Source organism: Macrobrachium rosenbergii, chromosome 44 (assembly GCF_040412425.1).
Source record: "Macrobrachium rosenbergii isolate ZJJX-2024 chromosome 44, ASM4041242v1, whole genome shotgun sequence".
Lineage (NCBI taxonomy): Eukaryota > Metazoa > Arthropoda > Malacostraca > Decapoda > Palaemonidae > Macrobrachium > Macrobrachium rosenbergii.
The window spans coordinates 36,790,451-36,813,109 of NC_089784.1; the positions used below are offsets into that span (position 1 = coordinate 36,790,451).

The 22,659-nt window shown below is 38.9% G+C and overlaps 1 protein-coding gene across 6 annotated transcripts in view; it reads left to right on the plus strand.

Annotated features, from left to right (window-relative positions):
• The window catches only part of LOC136829530 (NEDD8-conjugating enzyme UBE2F-like), a 98,049-nt gene that overhangs the window by 33,972 nt on the left and 41,418 nt on the right, over positions 1–22,659 (plus strand). For all 6 annotated transcript variants that reach the window (XM_067088360.1, XM_067088361.1, XM_067088363.1 and 3 more), the window contains exons 2-3: positions 339–444; positions 9,249–9,410. In XM_067088360.1, the coding sequence (XP_066944461.1) occupies positions 343–444; positions 9,249–9,410 (264 nt within the window). In that variant the 5' untranslated portion in view covers positions 339–342. The remainder of the gene's footprint in view (positions 1–338; positions 445–9,248; positions 9,411–22,659) is intronic.

Genomic DNA, 22,659 nt, shown 5'->3' on the forward strand with positions numbered 1-22,659 from the left:
CTATGCCAAATTGTAAAGGAAGTTACTGGAGTTATTGCTACCCTGTTCATAATTGCAGCAGGGAGCAGGGCATTTCTGTGTGGGGATTCAACTTGCTATATTCTTCCACCCAAGGAGTAAGTCTCATAAAAGCAGATGATTTGTATTTCCTAACAAATAAAAATTTTTTAAGTAATTTGCATTTTTCCTAGGTATGCTCTATGGGGTGACTGAGGTGGGATTATGATAAAAGGCTCTGGTTTGCATACAAATTATAGTACTTAAAAATATATATACACATTTTCCTCTGTAATTGAAGTTTAGGGTTTATGACTCATATGTAACATCCTTCATTTCAGGGAGATGATAACCTTAACAAAGAAACTAAAATCTAGTAAGGGAGGTGGAGTACAGGAACCACCAAAGAAACGAATTTCCATCAGAGACCAGCTCTTGGTCAAAGAAGTAAGATAAGCATAATTCTGAGCTTGTTGGTAATAAACTGAGATTATATTTTTGTTGTGTAGTTATCTTGATAAAAGAATAGCTTTTGGAATTTGTGTTTGTTGGTTGGCTGGTAGGCAAAGTATCGTATGTTTCTTTAAGATGTTTTATTTTTTTCTATGACAATATAAGCCTTCATCTTTAATATGGATTAATTTCAGTGAAAGTTGGTTTGGTTGTTGAAGCTTTTATAACAAGGTAGTAAACTAGCAGCAGGGGAGCCCAGGGATGATGCTTGATAATTCTCCTGCTTGTAAGAATAAGTGTAGATGTGATGAGTGAGAACAAATGTGTTCCAGGCAAACCACTAGATCGAGCAGCAGTTGTTTTAATTTTTCTTTTGTAGTCATCAATTAATTCTTTTGTTGTCATCAAGTGAGGACATGGTGGAAAGAGCTGTGTATGCAGATTTTTTAAATGAACCTTACTTCTCCATTATATAGCTTTTAGTTGCACTCAGTGGTAGTTTGACAGATTGAAACAAAAAACGAGAACACTCGGTTTTCTATGAATATCCGTCTTCTGTCCATCTATTTTCCCCCACTCCCACCAGGGGACCGATAGGTACAAACACTCGTAGCCAGTCAGTCTACTTCTGTTAGCTGGTTTCGGTAGGAGGTCGACAGATTGTTAAATGTACTCGGTTTTCAGTTGGTTTGTTTTTGGATGTTCTTTGATTTTATTTTGAATATTCGTTCGGTAAGAACCAGTAAGGTAAGAGTTGCAGCAGTAGGCATTATTTCAATTTTATTGACCCTCATAATCTTTTTTTTAGCTGAGGGAAGGGTTATGATTGGATAACTATGTGAATCGTTGTTTAACAAAATGCAGAAATTGATTGCGAATGGAGCGAGCATGTTAGGTTGTAGAAACTATGTATAAAGGATAGGTCTTGTAAGACTTGAGTTGCAGAGATGCATGTCTTGTCTGCTTCCCATTTTTGTAACTGGTTAGGTCTTCTGCTACTTCTCTTTGATCTGTTGCTCCAAATGAGCTACCCATCAATTCAGGGCATCCTGAGTTATTTACCTCACTGGAGGTAATTATTCATGTAAAGTTTTAGCAGATTAATCAGCCGCTGAGTTGAGTACAGTAATAGCAATGTAATGGGCTCACATCCAGAGGTTGGCTGCAGACAGGGGCCGGTGGGGATTCCCTGTTACTGACCTGTTTGAGACTAAGTGGAGTTTTTTTTTTGTCATTTTTTGCACCAGTGCAAGATCCTCTAGCTTTGGCAGGAACACCAAGCTGTTCCCTGCTTAGTCTAGACTGCAATGCCTTTCTGACTTTTGCTCTGTTTCAGTAAGTCATCAGTGTAAGTTGTCTCTTGGCATTGATTACCCCAGGTGACCATGGAAGGCTGGGTTTCCAGTTTCTCTCAGTGGTGGACACAAGCAGCCAAGAGATGAAAGGTTTCATCACAATCCCACCAGCTACAGATGACTGTGTGGTATGGTCTGTGGTTCTAGTGAACTCAAGCCAGGATCTCGCTGTAATGCCATTATCAGTGCTGGGAGAGAATCTACTGATTGAATCTGCCAACACCAGTGGTCAGGGAGTGAGTCATGGTCCCAGATTAAGGGGTTTTTCGAGCACTGATACCTTTATAAACAAAATGGTTAGGTTTCTGTTGTTTCTGAAGCATGAGGAAACTTCTTTGTAGCATCCTCTAAGGTTCAAGGACCTTGTTGGCTTTGGCTCCAGGCTTGTTTGAGGACAGACATCTAAATGTCTTTCAGGGTGTTAAGTTGGAGTTTCCCAGGTCTCTGCTATGTACTTCTCCTTGGAATCTGTCTGTATTTCGTCAGTTCATGATGTTGCCGCTCTTTGAACCATTTGGAAGAAGCTCCTTGTAAAGAAGTTTCTATGGAAACTTCAGAAAAGCCTTAGGCACAAGCTTAGTCAGCTAAATTAAGGCAATTATTTTGCCTTAATTTGGGCTAAGTACAGTTTTGGGCTAGGACCTTAGCTACAACAGTGTCTTTACCTAGCCTGGAGTCACTAGGGCATGATGGACTTGACCCCTTGGGGGTCCAGTAAGGACTTTAGGAATTGTTGGAATTGCACTACAGGGATGAAACCTGATGTAAAGGTTCTGTGCATATTGATTCAGAAGCCAGTGCTTCCGAAGAGTAGGAAAGAATTGTCCTTTTCATTAGGTCTTGGGTTAAGAACTTTCATGCTAATTTCTATCCTTAATGGAAGGTAAGCAACCTGACATGTGAGCAGTGGCTACAGCTTTTAAATTTGGAAAGAACATAGCCTTGGATAAGATACTGAAGTCACTCAGTGGCATGGTAGTCTTTTATTTGCTATGGTTTATCTTTATGGTGTGGGATTAAATACGAATATTGCAGAGCGTTAACTCTTCTGGTTTGTATAGGGGATATTATGTCCTGAATTAAACGGTAGTCTTTTTTGGCGTACTTCTTAAGCTTGGAAGTACTCAGTGTTGAGTATTAGAAGTATACCCTTTTGTATGTTTGTACTTGTTAATTATCTATCATTGGGTCTGCAGGGTTTTGGCACAGTAACCCTACCCCTCCTGTGGAAGGGGGCCTCCCCCCAAAGAGACAGTCCTCCTAAGACGGCAGTAATAGCCGATGGATTAAATTTACTGGGTAAACAAACACTTTTTTACAAAATATTTTGTTACCAAGTAGATTTAAAGGGTTGATAGATTTCCACCTTACCCACCTCCTTTTTGAAATGTGGGAATCAGCTATACAGGTTGACCATCACTAATCTGGCATCCTTGGGACCCTTAGGGCACCGGATTAGTGATTTTCCTGAATTACAGACTGGCTAGGTGAGAATACACTTAACTCAGTTCACCACTCATCCTACCTTTAAAACACCATGTAAATCAGTTCAAGTTAGTTAATAAGGAAAAAAGATGTATTAAATGGAAATCAAGTGAAATTTCAATGAAGCACTGGCAAAATGAATGGTATAGATAATTCTGTTGACTTATATTCATCACTGCCACTTCTAAAGTGCAGCTGGAAAAGGCCATTTAACTTTTAAACAAGGTGGTTCGGTAGTTAACTACCATCTGATGGGTGGGAATCCCGCACACCCAGAAGGTAATCATTCACTTTGTATTTGGCTGCTGTGCGATGAAGCGCAGGATCTCTACTCTGCCTTGCTGTCCATTTTGCTTTGATTTCTTCGTTTGTTTCTTCATTTATCCCAGCTGGACTGTTCTGTGTTTTGTGTATATCTGTTGTGATTATTTGTGTGTTTGTATATAAAGCAATATGCAAACCCACGAATCTGCCCCGGTACTGCCTCTTAAGACCTGGAATTGCTACCGCTCATCATTGAATACTAACCCTCTTGTCCTCTCTGTTACTTGCAGAGGGCATGACTGTAGTGCTGACTTTGTGTGTGATGAGTGTTGTGACTGGTCACCTGTGCAATGGGTGAAGTTCTTGCTGAGAAGGAAATACAAGAAGAAGGCCCCCAAGGTGTCATCCAGTGGTAACACGCCCCTGACTACACCATAGGTTGCCAATCCTTCTTGTTCCTTCCTTCCTCCTGCGGAACTTCCATGCTTTGCTGTCACTCCTACAGGAGTGGTCTCCCCTTCATCGTCTTCGCTTGGTTCGTCAAGGGGGAGTAAGGGTTGGGGAGCTGGTGACCAGGATGACCTATGTTTGGTGGCCTCCATTCACTTAGGGGGGGAGGAATTCCCCTTTGAAGCGAAATGAGACTGCCAACCCTAACCGGACTTGCTTTTCAGGTGTGGAGGAGGATGAACTCCAGGAGACTTGATGCAACAGTAACCACCTCAACTGTGACCATGTCTGCTAGGGCCTCGGTGTCCACGGTGTCCATGAGTGTCACCACCTCACACCCCTGCTATGGTCCGCCAAACAGTAGACCAAGGAGGGCCATGTCACCTTAGGTTTGGGGTTTAACTAAACCCCAAGTCACTGCTGCCAGCCCTTTGGGGTCAGCTTCAAAGACTGGCTCTGGCACTGTGAGAGAGAAGGGAGATAAGTATACAGGTGCTGCCTCTCCCCCTGCCAGTGCTCGCCTGAGTACTTGGCCAGGGTCCCGTACAGGTGCAGCCGACCTGAGTGTCCTTGTACCTGGAGAAGCTTTGAGGAGGTCCCCCTTACAGCCTTCTCGTCTGGAGGCCATGCCTTGGAAAAGACTGGAGCATGTTGAGAGGACAGCCCGAGCTCACGCTCAAGAGTACACGATCACTCTCCCTAGGTCAGCCCTCGTTCATGTTCGAGAAATTGGGCATGCTCACCTGGCGATAGCTTCCGAGCACGTTTGTGTGAGCTTGTTCGCTCTCCTTGGGACAGCTTCCCCCCATGTCCGTGTGCTCGGAGTCGCTCTCTTAGACCCATGCAGTCATCGCCACCGTGGGTTGGCGATCACGTACGGGCTTCCTCTCTTGCCAGAGCCTTGGCTTCTGACAGGACAGTGAAGAGTGCTCGGTCCCTCTCACCTGTCCCCTCACCCTCCTGGGGTTATACCAGAAAGCATGAGCAGGACAGAGGAGTTGATGATTGGGATGTCTCTTCCCAGCACAGCCCTACCATGAAGGCTTATGCTCCGGGTTCAGTACTGGGATCAACCCGATTGTGTGTCCAAGTGGTTGAGAAAGGACCTGGGGGTTCTGCTGAGGTTCTTCCTCCTGCAGGGAGAGTAGATCAGGAGGAACATATCCTGGAAGGACCTGAAGGTCCTCTTCCTCAGGATTCGGACACCCCCGAGATACAGAGGACCTTTGCAGAGGTCATTAGGCTGATTCGTCAACAGAACGATCTCGGGGAAGAGGCCACGGCTGCATCCGTGGATCGTCCATCTTGCCTCAGAGCCTTTCAGGGATTGAAGAAGGTACCCAAGGCTTCTGTAGGCTTGCCATGGTCCACACTTACGGAAGGGGTTCTGGATCAAGTGAACTGTCTGGTATCTGGGCAAGAGAGTTCTCTTCATTACAACTGCTTGGATAAGCTTCTTCCTCCTCTGCTAGCGTTGGCCGAAGGGGAGTTAGAGGAATCTGGTGAATCATTTCTCGCTGAACTGTCTGGTATCCCGGGCAAGGTTCTTAGAGTTCTCTTCATTACAATCAGCTTGGCTGGTAAAACTTCTTCCTTTTCCTCCTCTGCTTCAACAGAAGAAGTACTACACGCCATTGGAGGAGTCACTGCTGATGAAATAGGTTGACCTGGGCTTGGTTCGCATAGGTCCGGGTCTGATGCTGCAGAAGCTTGGTGCGGAGGGTATCACCCTCACGTAGCAAAAAGCAGTGAACCTGAAATCCACTGCCATGGCAGCATTTCAGGCAGTCTCTTGGCTGGGCCTGTGGTCTTTCACAGTGTCCAAGGTCGCCTCTTCCTCGGGTTTGATAACCCCAGGGGAGGATTCCACATTTGGGAGACTGTACCAGTCTGGAGGTAAGGTTATTACCTACTTGGCCCATCAGATGGCAAACCTGTGGGCAAACTTGGTTTTGATGAAGAGGGACACAGTCCTTCCTGAATTGGATCTCCAAGTTTGTTGTCCCTGACTTGGCATTGGCTCTAAGGAACAGACTTTTGCTAGTATCTGCCTCTCTCTTCCCTCAAGGGCAGGTAGATGCTGTGGTGAATAAGCGGCAAGTTGAAGCTAATGACTGACTTGTGCACCAGGCAGTGGCCAAGACTTCTGGGTCTTTGTGTGCCACTGCGGCCTGACCTTTGGGCCACGGTGGCTTGACCTTTGGGTCAGGCTGGCACTTACTCTTTGGGCCCTAAGAAGTCCCAGGCTTCAAAGGGTCCCAGGGGGGAACACCCAGCCTTCTTCTGCCCCTTTCAAGAAAGGCGTCCAGTCACACCCCTTTCAAACCTCTTTTCAGTCTGGAAAAGGGGGCAAGGACAAGAAGAAGAAGAGAGGAGGATGCTAGGGGTGGCATCCCCCTCCACATGCTGCTGTTTGTGTTATGGGGGCATTGCCTGTTGAACCATTGGGCAATATGGCAGTGATATGGAGCAAGAACCTGGGTAGTAGACGTCCTTTGGGTGGGATATCAACGTCCCTTTGAGTTTCTGCCACCCCTCACAAACCATCTGGTCCATCCACACACTTTCGTTCCCAGTTTGCTGAAGGATCTCGCCCTGCACCACCACACACCTTCACTTTTTTATTTATATTTTATGCTACAGTATTCTTGTTTATATTTTTACTGTATTTTCTCATTATTATTTGAAACCACAAGATTAAAGCAATCATGTGCATAGGCTGCAAGAGAGAGAGAGAGAGAGAAGAGAGAGAGAGAGAGAACTGAGCTATGTTTACACTGAAGTCTCAGCACAGTAACTCACACATCCTTTACTTTTTTATCTATTTTTTATGCTACAGTATTCTCGTTTATATTTTTACTGTATTTTCTCACTTTTTTGTTCTTTGAAACCGAAAGATAAATGCAATCGTGTGTGTGTGTGTGTGTGTGTGTGGCAAGTGTGTGTGTGTGGGGGCATATGCATTCACATAATCATTCCATGCTGTCGGTGAACTTGGTACAGCCTGTTTGGTTTTGTGTTGCCTACATATGAAATTTACATTTTAAACATTTTTACAGTGATTAGAGATGAAACATCAACAATGACAAAATATTCCCTTGTGTACTGTTATATATAATGTGTGTGATAATCTTACTTAGAGTCATCTAAACTTGTAATGAAATATGGTACAGTAAATCAGGCAAAACAAAAAATATGACAACTCGTGAACTTCCTGGAGTTTGTTTAGTTTTGTGTTTTTATGTTTGTGTTACAGTAATTGATATTTCATTAAAGGATATGTACAATACTGATAAACAGTAGAGACTAGAGAGTGAGAGAGAGAGAACTGAGGTATGTTTACATTAAAGCCTAATACTGTAACACACACACTCTAACACTATTTTGTTTATATATTATGCTATAATATTTGCATTTATATTTTTACTGTAATTTAACTTTTTTTTTAGTGTTACAAGCCAAAGGTAAAGGCAGTTGTGTTAATAGGGTACATACGTATGTACACACTCATTCCATGCCATCAGTGAACTTGGTACAGCCTGTTTGGTTTTGTCTAGAATCAGCCAAACTTGTAATAAAAATGGTACCTTAAATCAAGCAAAGCAAAAAAAAAAATGTTAACCCTTAAACGCCGACTGGACGATGCACGCACTCAAAATTGTCTGATGGCATCGAATGGAACTTCCTGGAGTTTTAGTTTCAACCTTATTTTTATGCTTACCGATATAGGTAAAAACGCATATTTCAGTTATTTCATTAAAGGAATTTGTCAATCATTTACTGATTTTGAGAGAGAGAGAGAGAGAGAGAGAGAGAGAGAGAGGTAAACAAACGAATCGATGTTATGGATTTTGAGGGATTTTACACTAACATAAGTATGTTAGTTTACCTTTCTATGCCCATTTTACAAGTAAAAAAATAAAAATAATTCCATTAATACATTTGTTTCTTTTAGCAAGTAAAAAATTTGGCTCAATCAGTTGATTCTGAGAACTTGAACAGTACAAATGGCTGGTCGACCATATTTTTTTACACACACTATTATGATGATAGTACTGTATGTCAGTATAATAATACAATATGAATGGATTCTGTAAGTAAAATAAAAGTTTTAAGTTTCTACCATTACAGTATCTTAAAACAGCCGCAACAAATGACCTTTTTAGCTTTTGCAAATGGGGACTGAGGGTAAAATTTTTATAAGTTGCCAATAAGAACTCCAAACATCTCATTTTTGCATAAAAACCATTTTGGGTTTTTATTATGAAAAAATGGCTTTAGGAAATGAAGGACACTAAAAGAACCTAAAAATACCAACCAAACATAACCTAGGATGTTTACTTATACAAATTTTTCTGTATTAGCTATGGGATGGGCCAGTATTGTCTTTACTTATAAAAAAGTCGTAAAACGTTGATTAATTTTTATTTATCATTTGTGTAATATTTAATCAATTTCAGTATTGCAACAAATGAAGAACTATTTTAAAAAATGTAGGTTACAATTTCATATCGTGCATTAGCAACTTATAAAATACAGTAATACCCATAGCCTACACATTTTTATTTTGTGTAGTAATGTACAATATGGTAAGAACTGATAAAGTTGCTATATGAAAATACATTAATACATCATTTACTAGAGAGAGAAAAAGAAGGGTTTGCTTTTTTTTTTTCAAAATGTATTTTTGCCTTATATTTTGTTGCAAATAAAGGGGGAAAAGTTTCAAGTTTTCAGTTTAAAGTTTGATGGTTGTTGTTTATAAAACATACTGAGTGTTTACAGTTAATCAATTAGTATTTTGAACAAACGTTAGTGATCTAGGGTACAATATTTCCTTTATGAACACCCCTGAAAAAAACTTTTTTACATGCCATTGTTCGGATTTCACCATTATCTGACAGATCCTTGGCTCTAGTAATCTGGATAATTGAAGGATTACATGTACAGTATATGGAACCAAAATTATTCCAAATAATGTATGCACTGTTTATGGCATAATGAAATTATCTGTTGAGTAGGTATGCCTCTATTGTTTTATTAAGAGAATATGCATATCTACCCTTTTTCCCATATGTAAAGCTAGTACCGAATATTTATTACGTAATCACACAGGTAACTAAGAAAGTTTCCAACTGTGAACAATGTAGATGAATTTAAAGAGGCACCTTTCTTTTAAACATCTTGAAGAAACGGTGATGAAGTATCCATGATATTTTATTTACTGTTCTTTATTTCACACAGGTTAGTGAAATGGAAAGCAATCTCCCAGAAGGTTGCGTTGCCAAATTTGAAGATCCAGATGCCCTCCATAGATTCCGTTTAGTAATATCTCCACCTGAAGGGTATTGGTGTGGTGGAGTATTCATGTTTAGTATTGTTGTCCCGGAAGATTATAATATAGCTGTGAGTATCTTGCAAGTTTTTATATTAATGTTGTTACATGAGGTAATGTGTCTACATTCAGTGATGGAGCATCTTATGAGTGAGGAGTCTGTTGTTTGAGAAAGTTGTTTTGAAGAAGAATAATAACTAAAATGCATTAAATTAAAGGATTATTTTATTCATTTGAAATGTTAGGCCAAACTCTTGAACGAATGAGCTTCTGGAATGGTGGGTTTATAATATTCAAGTGTAATGCTTGTAGGAAATATCTTATTTTTCTTATGTTAGGCCCTGCTTCATTATTACATTACCATCTTATTCATGTAAAGCTGGCCTGAAGGGTTAGTTCTTTATTTGGACTGGACGAGTATGATGTACTTACTGTGTTGGGAATTTTCATTTTATTTTATTTTTTGGATATCATTATGTTTCAGTAAGGGTAACCTTACATTTCTTAGGCTCATGAAGTAGGTTACAAAAAGAGGTATTTATTATGCCAAAGGCTGGAATATGTAATATTTTAAAACAAAATTTAATTTTTCTTATAAACCCAGTACTTATGAGACCAGTTTCTTGATTGGCAAAATCCCGGATACTTGAGGATTTTGTTTAACAGACAAAAGAAAACTGGTCATGCACTTGCTCCTTTGGATCACTGATTCCGAACAGGTAATTGTCTAACTTCTAGTAAGGTCTGGCCAGGTAAAACTTTGTATTAGCCTTAATAGGTTAGTATGGAAAAATTTTGTTATTTTTACAAGAAGACAAACCATTGCCTTTTGGATAGGAGTATCTCTAAGCATGAGCTGGAAACTGGTCAAAAGCATGGTAACAGGGTAGTTAACCAGTTAGTTAACAAATGGAGTTGGGCATGAGTTGGGAGTATCCCTCATTCACCGACCATCCCTCTCACTTTTTTGGCTGCATTGATAAACAGACGTACAACACTCTTGTCTGAACTGGTAGTTGAAAGCTTTGATGTGTGGATGAATATTTTGCTCATTTCATTTCAAGTGTGTTTTGGTATCTTTTCTTGCCTTGTTTTTTACTGTACTGTATGGATAAAAACAAGAACAGCATCATTGCAAGGGTCTAAGCGACCTTTGTAGGGAGTTCATGTTGTCCATAACAACAGGTCTTCACTCTGTGTATGCTTCATGCAGGGGGAAGTCCTGTTCTAGGGCTTCTCTTTGCAAGGAATATATTGACTGGGATTCAACTCAGTCGATTAGGTTCAGGAAGAGAAGGAAGAAGGAGAAAAAAGGTGCTCAATGGCACTGTTAGGGAGGAATACTCCTCTGGGGATGCCTCCAAACCCTTTAGTTCCTTCCTGCCCCCACCTTCCTTTCTTCTTCCTTCTATATGTGCTACTTCTAGAAGGGGTAGCACTAGGCCTAATAAATATGACCACAACCTTTTTTGCCTTAGGATGTAGTAGCTTGAGAGAGGTGCTTGCAGCTGTGTTGCCCTCTGATTATCGTTACCATGGTTCTGATGTTCCAGAAGACATCATCTTTGGGATATCTGCAGAAGGTTTGGCCTACCCCTGAATATTCCAGGTAGTCCATCTCTTGCAGCTTTCCTAAATAACCTGGCACAGGAAAAGAGGGCCTTAACACCTGAGCCCTCTGCAAAGGTAATTCCTGATTGATCTACAGCTGTTTTGGCTTTGTTGATTGCTGCAAAGAAAGGGAATCTTCCTATTGCAATAGTCCCTATGGCAATGAGTGAAACCTCTGATGTGAATTTAGGACTAAACAGGACCCTCCCTGAAAGGCGGATTACTGCCAGTGAGGCTTTTTAAAATTAATTACTGCAAGTGTGCTCATCAGTCTGTGGGAGGATAACAAACAAAAACAAGCCATACACAACCGCTGTATTATTTTTAAAAAAGACTACAAAAAAAAACTGTGTACATTTTTCTCAGATTAGTTACTCATATGTTGTGACAGTACCAACCTACATATCCATCAGCTAACCTAAACATAAAAACATGCATCGATGAATCTCCATTTAATCCATGATGGCCATCAGAAAAAAATTATACTGTATACAGGTCTAACAATACTTACAAAATAAATTAGTGAATATGTACATTTTTATAAAAAAAAAAAAAAACCTTCAATATGTAGACAATAGTTCATAAAAAAACAGTAATTTAGAATTACTGTAAGATTTTACACAGTTCCTTTGAACTCATAAGTTTCCTATTTTTTCCAAGTTCCCTACTGAATATGACAACACAGTCAACCCTTGTTAAGACTGCATTGATAATAGGGGCCAACACTGTCTGTCTTAGCTGATAGTCCAGTTTAACCAGCGATACCTATTTTTATACCTATAAATATACTGTGTTTCATTATTTTTATAAAGATTATGACTAATAAACCAGTGAAGAAACGTTTGAATTAAACATAGTAAAAGATGAAAATGAAGAATAAAACATGAAAAATTATAGAATTCACTCTGTATGAGGGCTTCAGAACCAGAAGGTTGTAAACGCTTCTTTTAAAAAATATATGAGTAAATTGCCCTCAAAGTCTAGCATTCATTACTCTGCTTCTAAGAAAGATATTGATTTAAACTAAGTTTCATATGAAAGCCTCCAAATTTTTAGAATTTTTTTGTGAAAATTTGAAAAAATTGTATATGTGCTACTTAGAAGGGGTAGCACTAGGCCATTCAAAATGTCCACAACCCCTCACATTTGTTTATATTCTGGTCATAACAGCTGTGTTGCACTTAAACCATAGTTAAATGTTAAAATGATAATAAAGGTTATTATATTGGTGCTATAACAAATATTCAATGGATGTAATAATGATAATGATTATAATAATAATAATAATAAAAATATATAATAATAATACCTAATAATATTGATGAGTAATCAATTTAGTGTGATGCTGAAAATATAATAATAATAATAATAATAATAATAATAATAATAATAATAATAATAATACAGGAATAATGGTGAATGACGATGATAACAGGACCATCATCATAATGTTTAACCATTAAACTTTTAAAATTAATTACATGCAAGGTGCTCATCGAGTTTGTCTGTAACAAACAAAAACATTCTTGGCACATCCGCAGTAACTTAACACCATTTTTTTTTTAAATGACGCTTTTTCCTTGATTTTCTTCCTCTGTTGTGACACGACATCACAGTGATCACTTTCACTAACCAGATAAAAGACATAATGAATCTAAATAAATGATAATAATAAAAAAAAATCATACTGTATACAGGACATTCAGTTTAAAAAATCACTTAGACTGGGAATGTAAATTTTTATAAAAAAAGATGTAAACTATGTGATTGGCCGACAGTTCATAAAAACAGTATTTTGGAAAATGCTGATTGGCTTAGAACTGAATACCCGTTTAGTGACGCACGCTCTCATTGGCTCCCTGAGTTGCTGCTGAATATGACCTTCTGGTTGTACCCTTGCTTTATGAGGCTGTAAGCTCCGGGGACATCACGTGTCGTTCATTTAGCTGAAATCCAGTTTAACCAGCTGTTCCAGTATTTTTATACCTATAAATAAACGATTTCATTATTTTAGAAATGACAAATAAACAGAGAAGAAACATTGCCACATCTAAACATATGTAAAACTGAAAATGAAGAATAAAACATGAAAAATTATGGTTCTGAGGCCCTCATATGTAGATGCCTAGGCCAAGACATCAACGCTGAATTGTTAAGTAAAAAGAAGTTGTCTCTGAAACGAAAAGTAAGATAATGAAATTTAGATCACGGTTGCACAATCCTTTATCTGAAATCCTTGGGGCCAGATGTGTGTAGGTTTTTGGAATTTTTCGGATTTCAAAACTGTGGGGTCAGGAGCATAATCAAACATCACTATTGCAGCAAAAAGTTTTTTTTTATTTTCCTCTTCTCATGTTTTTCTCATTTTTGTTCATTATTATATATATTCATATACTGTTAAAGGAATGTGAGATAACTAAGATCATCATTAATAAAATAAGAATAAGACCATATGTTCACAAACACATTTTGTTTTCAACAAAAACATTCTGTAAAATGCAAAAATATACATGATCAAAGTAATTGTAATTCAACTTGTGAATTTTAATGGTAAGACTAAAATACATTTCATCCTATCGATCTTGGAGAGGGTTGTTCTTTATTGTTACTAAAGTTGTCATCATTTGCAGTCATACATTGAGGACGGTTGAGGAACAGGTTTTTGACCATCACCAGTCAAATAATCATGACTCATGTTAGAGTTACTGTTAAATTCTTGTTTTCATGAAGAAATAATTATATAAAGTAAATTATTGAATAATTTTTTGCCATCAGCAGTCAAATAATCATGATCAAAATATGTCTATAAATTTGTGATCAAAATATGTCTATAAATAGAACAGAAGTAGAGGGCTGTCATTGGCTAACAGATCACCATGGCAACCAGCCAGCCAATCAGGTTTTAGCTGTACTGTATTCTGTCTAAGAAAGAATTGATCACGTGAAGCTGACAATGACGCAACGATAAGTGCGTGTATTTTGAATGCAAGAGTTTTTAACAGTGTATGCATTTTACTGATTACATGAAGAATAGAGTTAATTCCTTCTCATTACTTTGGGTGCAAAACTGTTGGTTCAGAGATTCTTCAGTAACAAAATAATTTTTTTTTCCTGCAAAAGATATTTACTAACGCTGCATTGACATACCTTCAAAACAAAATTCACGTCTTTAATCTCTTGGGGATAGAATTAAGATGCTTAGAGGGAACTGGCAGTTTCCTCTCTCTCTCTCTCTCTCTCTCACATAAACACATGTATTGTTCAGTGACTCAGCTTTTGTCTTTGTAAAGTTTACCTTTGCCACGTCTTTCTTTCCCAAAAACATACAAAGCATCATACTGTAGCTACCAGTCAGGCAGGAGATACGTAAAACTGTTAACGCTCGGTGACTGGCTACTGTACTTCCTACCCTTCCAGACAATAGCGTGTCATAATGACTGTACATACTGCGCACAAGTCAAATCATTTACAAGTTAAAAGTATTTTAGTTTAGTACGTTAGGTACAGAACTGTATATACATAAAATAAAAATATAAATGAAAAGTTTATTATGGTAAATAAAAAGGAAAACGGTACATGATGAGCTGAGGAACAGTATCTTATATCGTGGACGAACATTACATACTTTAAATTGGCAGACCCTCTTAAGGTGTACATCTTATCTGATATCCAGATTAACGGGGTCCGGCTTAACAAGGGTCGATTGTAATTAATTTTTAGTAGTAGGTCCTCGAATTATGGCAGGGATCTGTTCCAGCACCGTGCCATAAGTTGATTTCCATTGTAAGTTGGTGTTTTGCCGTTATTGGCGCTTTAACGGCGCTTAGGGCACTGTGACTTGATGTTGCATCAAGTTACAGTGCTGTAAGCGCCATTAACTTGATGCCTATTCTTGCCTTTAGCACTGTCAATGGCGCTTATGTTGCTGTAACTTGATGCAACATCAAGTTATGGTGCTGAAAAAGCGCCATAAGATCAAATCTGCCGTAAGTCGGTGATGCAATGTATATACAGTATTCTGTCACAGTTTTCTTTTTCAGATCATAACCACAATAGTGATCAACAATGCTCAATTCAGAATACAGTGGGAGACTCCAATTAGTGTATTAAATTTCACAATGAGCCTCTCCCCATCTGAGCACAATCATGCACACTTTCTGTAGTTATAAATCCAGCAATTCTTCTATTATTTCATCCAGTTCCAGCATTATTTATATACAGTAAAACCCCCGTATTCGCGTTCTCATGATTTGCGGACTCAAGCATTGGTGGGTTTCTCTGTGGAACATATCTAGCCATTATTCGTGGAAAATTCGCCCATTCATGGTATTTTTCACTGAGTTATATTCACTAATTACTGTATTTTCATATAATTTTCATGAATAAATGCACTTTTTGTGATAAAACTATTAAAATATTCAGGTTTAAGCATTTTTACAGGGTTTTTCTTGTGTTTAAACTATCAAAATGGGCAGTTCTGAGTGTTTTTAAGAGGGGTTTTAAGTATTCACAGATTTTAGCTATTTGCGTGGGTGTGTGGTACGCATCCCCGCGAATACGGGGGTTCACTGTAACCTGCAAACACAGGTTCTTGTTGCAATGGTCATCATCATTTCCATATATAAATCTGCTACTTTTCTGCTTTCTTTAACTACAGTATGCAGCTTTCACATTCCACATACATCGGGGCAAACCCTCATAATTTCTGTCTGAAATGAGAGGTTCACTATTAAGGGACAGTGAACAATGGCTCCAAAAACAACAAAATTAGAAAATTAAAAATCATTGAATAATAATTAGGAGAAATAATATCTATAACAAAAGAAAAAAATATAAAGTTTGTTTCATAAATACACATTGATTTTTAACACTACACGTCATCTATGGTTCCTGCCTTGACCAGTCTTGCATTGTGTGAGAAGAGTGTGACCAGAGGAAGAAGTGCCGGTGTTGCTCACCCTCTTCATCTTGTTCATCATCAGATTCATCTTCCTCCTCCCCGACCCTGGACTCCTCCCTTCTTGATGGGAGAAAGAGGGGAAGTCTAAGGCCCTACATAAGTCTAAGAGGGCTTCTTTTGTGCTATCTCTCAGTTCTGTGGGTAGCGGGGTTACACGATCATCAAGGCTATCAGAATTCACATTTTCTTCATCTTGGATTTTTTATGCATATTTTATGCTATTCTCATATTTTTACTGTATTTTCTCAATTTTATTTTTACAACCCAAAAGATAATCGCAGTCATGTGTGTAGGGCACATACGAACGCACAAACTCATTAACTGGCTTTAGAGAACTTTTTCTACAGCTTGTTTTGGTTTGTGTTGTTATGCCTAAGATTTTTTAAAATTTATATTTTACACTATTCTCATTGTTATTTTTACTGCATACAGTAAACCCCCTGTATTCACGTTCTCACGATTTGCGGATTTCTCTATGGAACATATATACACATATTTTGTGGAAAATTCGCCCATTTGCAGTATTTTTCATTGAGAAATATTCACTAATTACTGTATTTTCATATAATTTTCATGATTAAATGCACTTTTTGTGATAAAACTCTCAAAATACTCAGGTACCCAGCTAGTGCTCGAGTTATGATAATACGCCTTACGATAATTTGATTTTGCAACAGGGTAAGCAATTAATACTGATATGACAATATTTATAAAATATTTTTAAATTTTGTGCTGGCACAGGCAGCATTGTACAATCAGGCAGCGAGAGAGATCAAATTACAATAGACCAACTTGTTTTCCTCCATCTTTTATCCCATCTTCTAGTTGAAAAGGTAAAAGAGAATGATAAAATTATAGGTTTCTATCATTACAGTATACTCTCGCATAAATGCATATAGCCATAAACAACCGAGCGAGAAACTGAATCAGATAACAACAGCTGTTTTGCTTGTATTTCAGACATCGTATGGTAGTAAACAATTACCGTAGTTATGTTACAAATGACGTTAAGTAGAATAGGACTGATATATTTTTACATTACACCCCTATTTGGTATGGTTAAAAGATCGGCAAGGAAATTTACTGCTAAATTTAAGTTGTAAGTTGTAGCTGATGCCGAGAAAACAATGTTCAAGCTGGTAATGACTAAATTATTGTGCATCGGCAACATGGATGAAACTCGACCGTAAATAAAATTGGAGAGAAAGTATTTTAATCAAAACTAATGGGAATGAAAAAACACAAATTACTGCTGTTTTCTTGCCGATAAAAGATAAATACATAAAGCTCGTATTATGATGAAATCGAGTGAAAAAAGTGAACGGAATCTTGATTTTTTTTTTTTACACAAAACAAACATGGCCCCAACTGGCCAACGTCATCTGTTAATAAAAAAAAATAGCTAAATTCATTTCACAATGAGGCATATTTAAGTTATATGTTGACTTATAAACACTTTGTATAACAAAAAATAACCTTGCTAACTAGAAGCAAGAAAAACACCCTGAATGGGGTTAAATACTGTGAAATAAACTTGCGCATAATCAATTTCCAAACCAAAACATTGATCGCTATAATTGCAATTTATAATACAAAAGCAATATAAGAATATATACAATATTACTGGATACAGTGAAGTAAAGCATAACATTTTAAAAGATCCTTGGAAAAGATGCATATTTGTTATGTTGATGTTTGTATAATACAATATTAATATGTGAATATAGAGTACAGTATAAGGTAGGCTAGGCTACCATATACAGTACAGTATGTATACGATATACCATGGTGTAGGCTAAGCTAATTCTTGTTTATTATTCAGTTTCTCTTTGTACTGAATTATCATAAGTCAGTCTGCATGAACCTCCAGAATTAGCTGATATTAACAATTACTATATTGTATATGTATAGAGTATACTTTATAGTGTAGGCTAGGCTGCCATATATGTACAGTAAACCCCCCATATTCGCCGTCTCACTATTCGCGGACTCACATATCCGCAGATTTCTCTGTGGAATGTATCTACCCATTATTCGTGGAAAATTTGCCCATTCGCAGTATTTTTCACTGAGAAATATTCACTAATTACTATATTTTCAAATTTTCATGACCAAATGCACTTTTTATGGTAAAACTATTAAAATACTCAGGTATAAACATTTTTAGAGGGTTTTTTTTGTGTTTAAACTATCAAAATAGGCAGTTCTAAGTGGTTTTTAGAGGGGTTTTAAGTATTCGCAGATTTTAGCTATTCGTGGGGGTTGAGGTACGCATCCCCCACAAATACGGGGGGTTTACTGTATAGATGGTACTGAATACCCTAGTGTAGGTAGGCTATATTTGAGATACTTTTTTTCCAACAAACGATTGGTTGTTTGGAGCCTAACCCCATCGTAAGTTGGATAATACCTATATAAGCATTTTTAGTTTTTTTCTTGTGTTTGAACTATCAAAATAGGCTGTTCTAAGTGTTTTTAGAAGGGTTTTATATATTCACAGATTTTACCTATTCGTGGGTGGGTGTGGTACACAGTAAGGGAGAGATTATATCTTTCTGGCAGAACTCCAGCAGCAAATATTTAACCCCTTCTCAGAAGATCTATATTTGGGCCAAACCCAGTAACATCAGTCCCCAATACTTCCTAGGTTAACCCTGCGGAGGAAATCAGGAAGTTATCTTAAAGATGAAGTTGATACTGCTACTGAAATGACCTTGCTGAACCCAGAAGGATGAGGGACACTACCTTCAGCTAACTGTGGGACAAACTTTCCAGAAGGAATTCAATCCCCCATGCAACTCTCGGAAAATGATTAGGATCCTTCCCCCGAAAGGGATACTGTATAAGGATTCAATTAACCCCAATTGAAATTACTACATCTTCAAAGGGGTACAGTAACTCACCCAGGACCTCTGCCCCCCTGGGTAGCAGGCAGTCACAGTTTGGCTGTGGATGCTCAGTCAGATTATGCAAGCTCCCCCAAAAGGGCTACACAGTTTGCAGCATTTGATCAGTTCTGTAAGGAAGTTGTGAGTAATATCAAAGATGCCCTTGCCACAGAACGGCAATAAATAATGGACATATTGCATGACTCTGAACAGGAAATTAAAGAAAAGTCAGTGATGTACACTCCAAAGTGTAAAAGCATTGCATCCTGCAATCGAAAAGGGAGAGTGGAAACAAACTCTGACCAAGCAAGCTCCAAGGTTAGAATTCCAACTGGAGCCAACAAAACAGCCAGTTCAGACTATAAAGCTTCAGGTCAGAGCATAACGGGCTCCAATATTCTCCCCTGATTATAATGATAATCCTTGGCGAGATGCTTCAATGTGTATTTTCTCTCCTGATGGTAAGTAGCTAATTAATGAGAGAAAAACCATCATCAAAGTTGTACATGTGGAGTTTAGAGACAGGGCAGCATTCCCTAATACAGAATGGTGCCTGATACCACCATTGCCAGACATGGAGAAACCTCAAAAGGAAACAGTTCTCGTATGTGGGTATAAAGCATTAAAAGCTATAGATGATGCCTTTTACCAAGTCAACAGTAGGTGGATCTATACTCCCATGATGAATAAAACCCAACTTGCTCACCAAGTACCCCCAGCCTTCTGTCCTGTCACTTTTAAAATAGTTAACCATGTGAAGGCAAACTTTCAGAATTATGTAGTAACTATAACTAGGAAATGGGAGTCAGTGGCAGGACTGAAACCATTCGCCAGCCCTCCTGGTTTCAATTCCACCAAGGAAAGGAAAAAGCTCCCTGTGGATGTTGCTGCTCAGCAATTTGAGACCCCTATGAGAAGAATCTCAGATGAAATAGCTTCATCAGAATTCCGTGCTAGGACTCTTCTCCCTAGTATCTTAACCTCTTCCACCTTGCTAGAAGTTGCTACCAAAAGGCTTCCAGAGGATTCTGGGACATTTTTTGCTGTTGTGGCTAAAAATCTTATGATAACCCTATGGGAAGCACTCTACGACTTTTTAGACTGGCGCTTAAAAGCGCGAATGGAAACATTGGAAGGCTCCAGCAAGTCACTTCCTAATGTAACTTCTTTATTACAGTTTAACCCCTTCTGTAGGGACCTGTTTGAGGATTCTGTTGAAACTCAAGTCAGCGAGCAAGCGCACCAAGAAAATTGTAGTGTACGCTCTTCTGGGAAAAGGAGAAATCAGGAAACAAAAAACCCGAAATTTCCCTTTACCCAATTCAAAAAGGGCTCGCTTTGATCAAAAATCATGTAAGCCTGCAGTCACCTCCAAAACTTTTCCTCATAAACAGGTAGGTAGTCAGAAGGGACAACCCCCTTCAAAAGGACAGCAACAGCCACATCAGCAAGGACATCCTTTTCATAAGGTCAAAAACCATCTTACAAAGGAAAAGGAAAAGCAACACCCAGAATGCTTATCAAAGGAAAAGTTAGAGGAAGAGGGGAATATCAATAGGAATTGTTTGGCCAGGGGTCGGCTCCAAAGACACCACAAGGAATGGAAGTCTTCTTGGGAACTCAGCATTGTTCTCAGCGGCCTGGGGTGGAAATGGTCTCGTCCTACCCCACCTTTAAAGGGGTTCTTTCAGGCACAAAACCCCTCTGGAAGATTACATGCAAAAGGCTCTATAAAAAGGTGCCGTAGAGAAACATGCGTATATTCGCCACCAAGAATGTCTCATCAGTGTTCCCAAAAAGGATTCCTCTGAACAAAGAGTGATCCTCGACCTATCAACATTTAACAAGTACATTTTTTGCCAAAAGTTTCAGATGACAACCGTTGCCCAAGTACATTCAGTCATTCCAAAAAGGAATTGGACAGTTTCTATAGATCTGAAAGATGCATACTGGCACGTCCCTATTGCCACTGCCTTTCACCCCTTCCTAGGGTTCCGGATAGGGAAAGAGACGTACAGGTTCAAAGTCATGCCTTTTGGACTAAACATTGCCCCAAGAATTTTTAAAAAACTAGCAACAGTAGTTGTCCAGGAACTCAGGAAAGAAGGAATACAACTAATAGCTTACCTAGATGACTGGTTAATCTGGGGAGCCACAAGAAAAGAATGCTTGAAAAACCTAAGAGCCACAAGAAAAGAATGCTTGAAAAACCTAAGAGCAGTGGTCAACAGACTCCAGTCAAAAGGTTTTATAATAAATTGGAAAAAATCCCGCCTCACGCCCAGCAGACACTTTCAGTGGCTGGGACTGTGTTGGGACACTCTTCAGGGCCTGTTGTCTCTCCCCATCAAAACTCAGAACAGAACAAGGAAAAACCTCAAAAGGTTCCTAGAGCAGCCCAGAGTTTCCAGACGGCAGTTAGAATGCATGATGGGTCTGTTGCAGTTTGTATCAGTAATAGATCCAATGCTCAGATTGCAATTGAAAGACGTGAGCAGATTTTGGCTATTGCATGCAAGAAAAAAGATGTGAGACCGATCTACCAAAATAATAAAAAAGTTGGGGAGATACTTCAGCCTTGGACCTGGAAGAATCTCTGGCGAAACAGGTCACCCTGATTCCCTCCCCAGTAAGTGTGATAATACACACAGATGCCTCGTTGACAGGTTGGGGAGGACACTGGGAGGATTGTCAGGTGGCAGGTAGGTGGTCAGCTACTCTAAGAAAGTTTGATATCAATTTCTTGGAACTGATGGCTGTTTTTTGTCTCTCAAAACACTCAAACCTCCAAAGAGACACAAATTCTGTGGGTTCTAGACAACACACCTGCAATGTCCTGCATCAAGAGATCAGGATCTTGTCCTCCTCTCTCATCATGGTAATGCTAGCCATCCTTCAGATGGCACAAGTAAAGAAGCAGCACCTGTCTGCAATTTACCTCACAGGGTCTCTCAACGTAATAGCAGACTCTCTCTCGAGGAAAACGACAGCCTCAACTGAGTGGATGTTGGACAACCACTCTTTTCAAACAATAGCCAACATGCTTCCACAACCCGAAGTGGACCTGTTCGCCACATATGAGAATTACGAACTCCCAGTATATGTATCTCTGAACTTGGACAATCAAGCAATAGCAAGAGATGCCTTCCTACAAAACTGGAACAAGTGGAGGACGATATATCTTTTTCCTGCATTGTCACAGATTTTGAAGGTTTTGAGCAAACTCCTAACCTTCAAAGGAACAGCTTACTTAATATCCCCAAATTGGGCAAACAGGCTTTGGTTCTTATCACTTCAACAATGGGCAAAAAGATCAATTCCACTGTTGTCTGCTGTTCTATCCCAGAAAGTAGGAGGGGAAATCGTTTACTCATTCTCCTTTCTGAGCTGAGACCTTCATGTATAGATTTTTTAAACATTACCTACCATGAAAACTACTCGCCCAACAGTGCTAGGCACCTAGTACGAAAATTATGGACATCATCTGTCCAATAGTACCAGCCCGTATGGAAGATATGGTTAGATTATATCCATACTGAGAGCCCAGTTGAAATTTCTATAGAAACACTTTTAAATTTTCTGATATATCTCTTTGAAGACAATAGCCTTGCAGTTACAACAATCATGGCATACAAGGCAGCATTAATAGAACCCTTGCTTTATGGATTCGGGATTACTAGAGCATAGAAGTTGTTACTTCCCTTCTGCTGTCTTTTGCTCTACAAAGACCCACTCCCGAACTTGGCCCCTGAACAAGGTACATGGACTTCTATCTACCCCTTAATTCAGCGGACCCAGTACAACCACAACTCACAAGCTACAAAAGGCGATCTTCCTGATTGCATTAGCATCAGGAGCCCG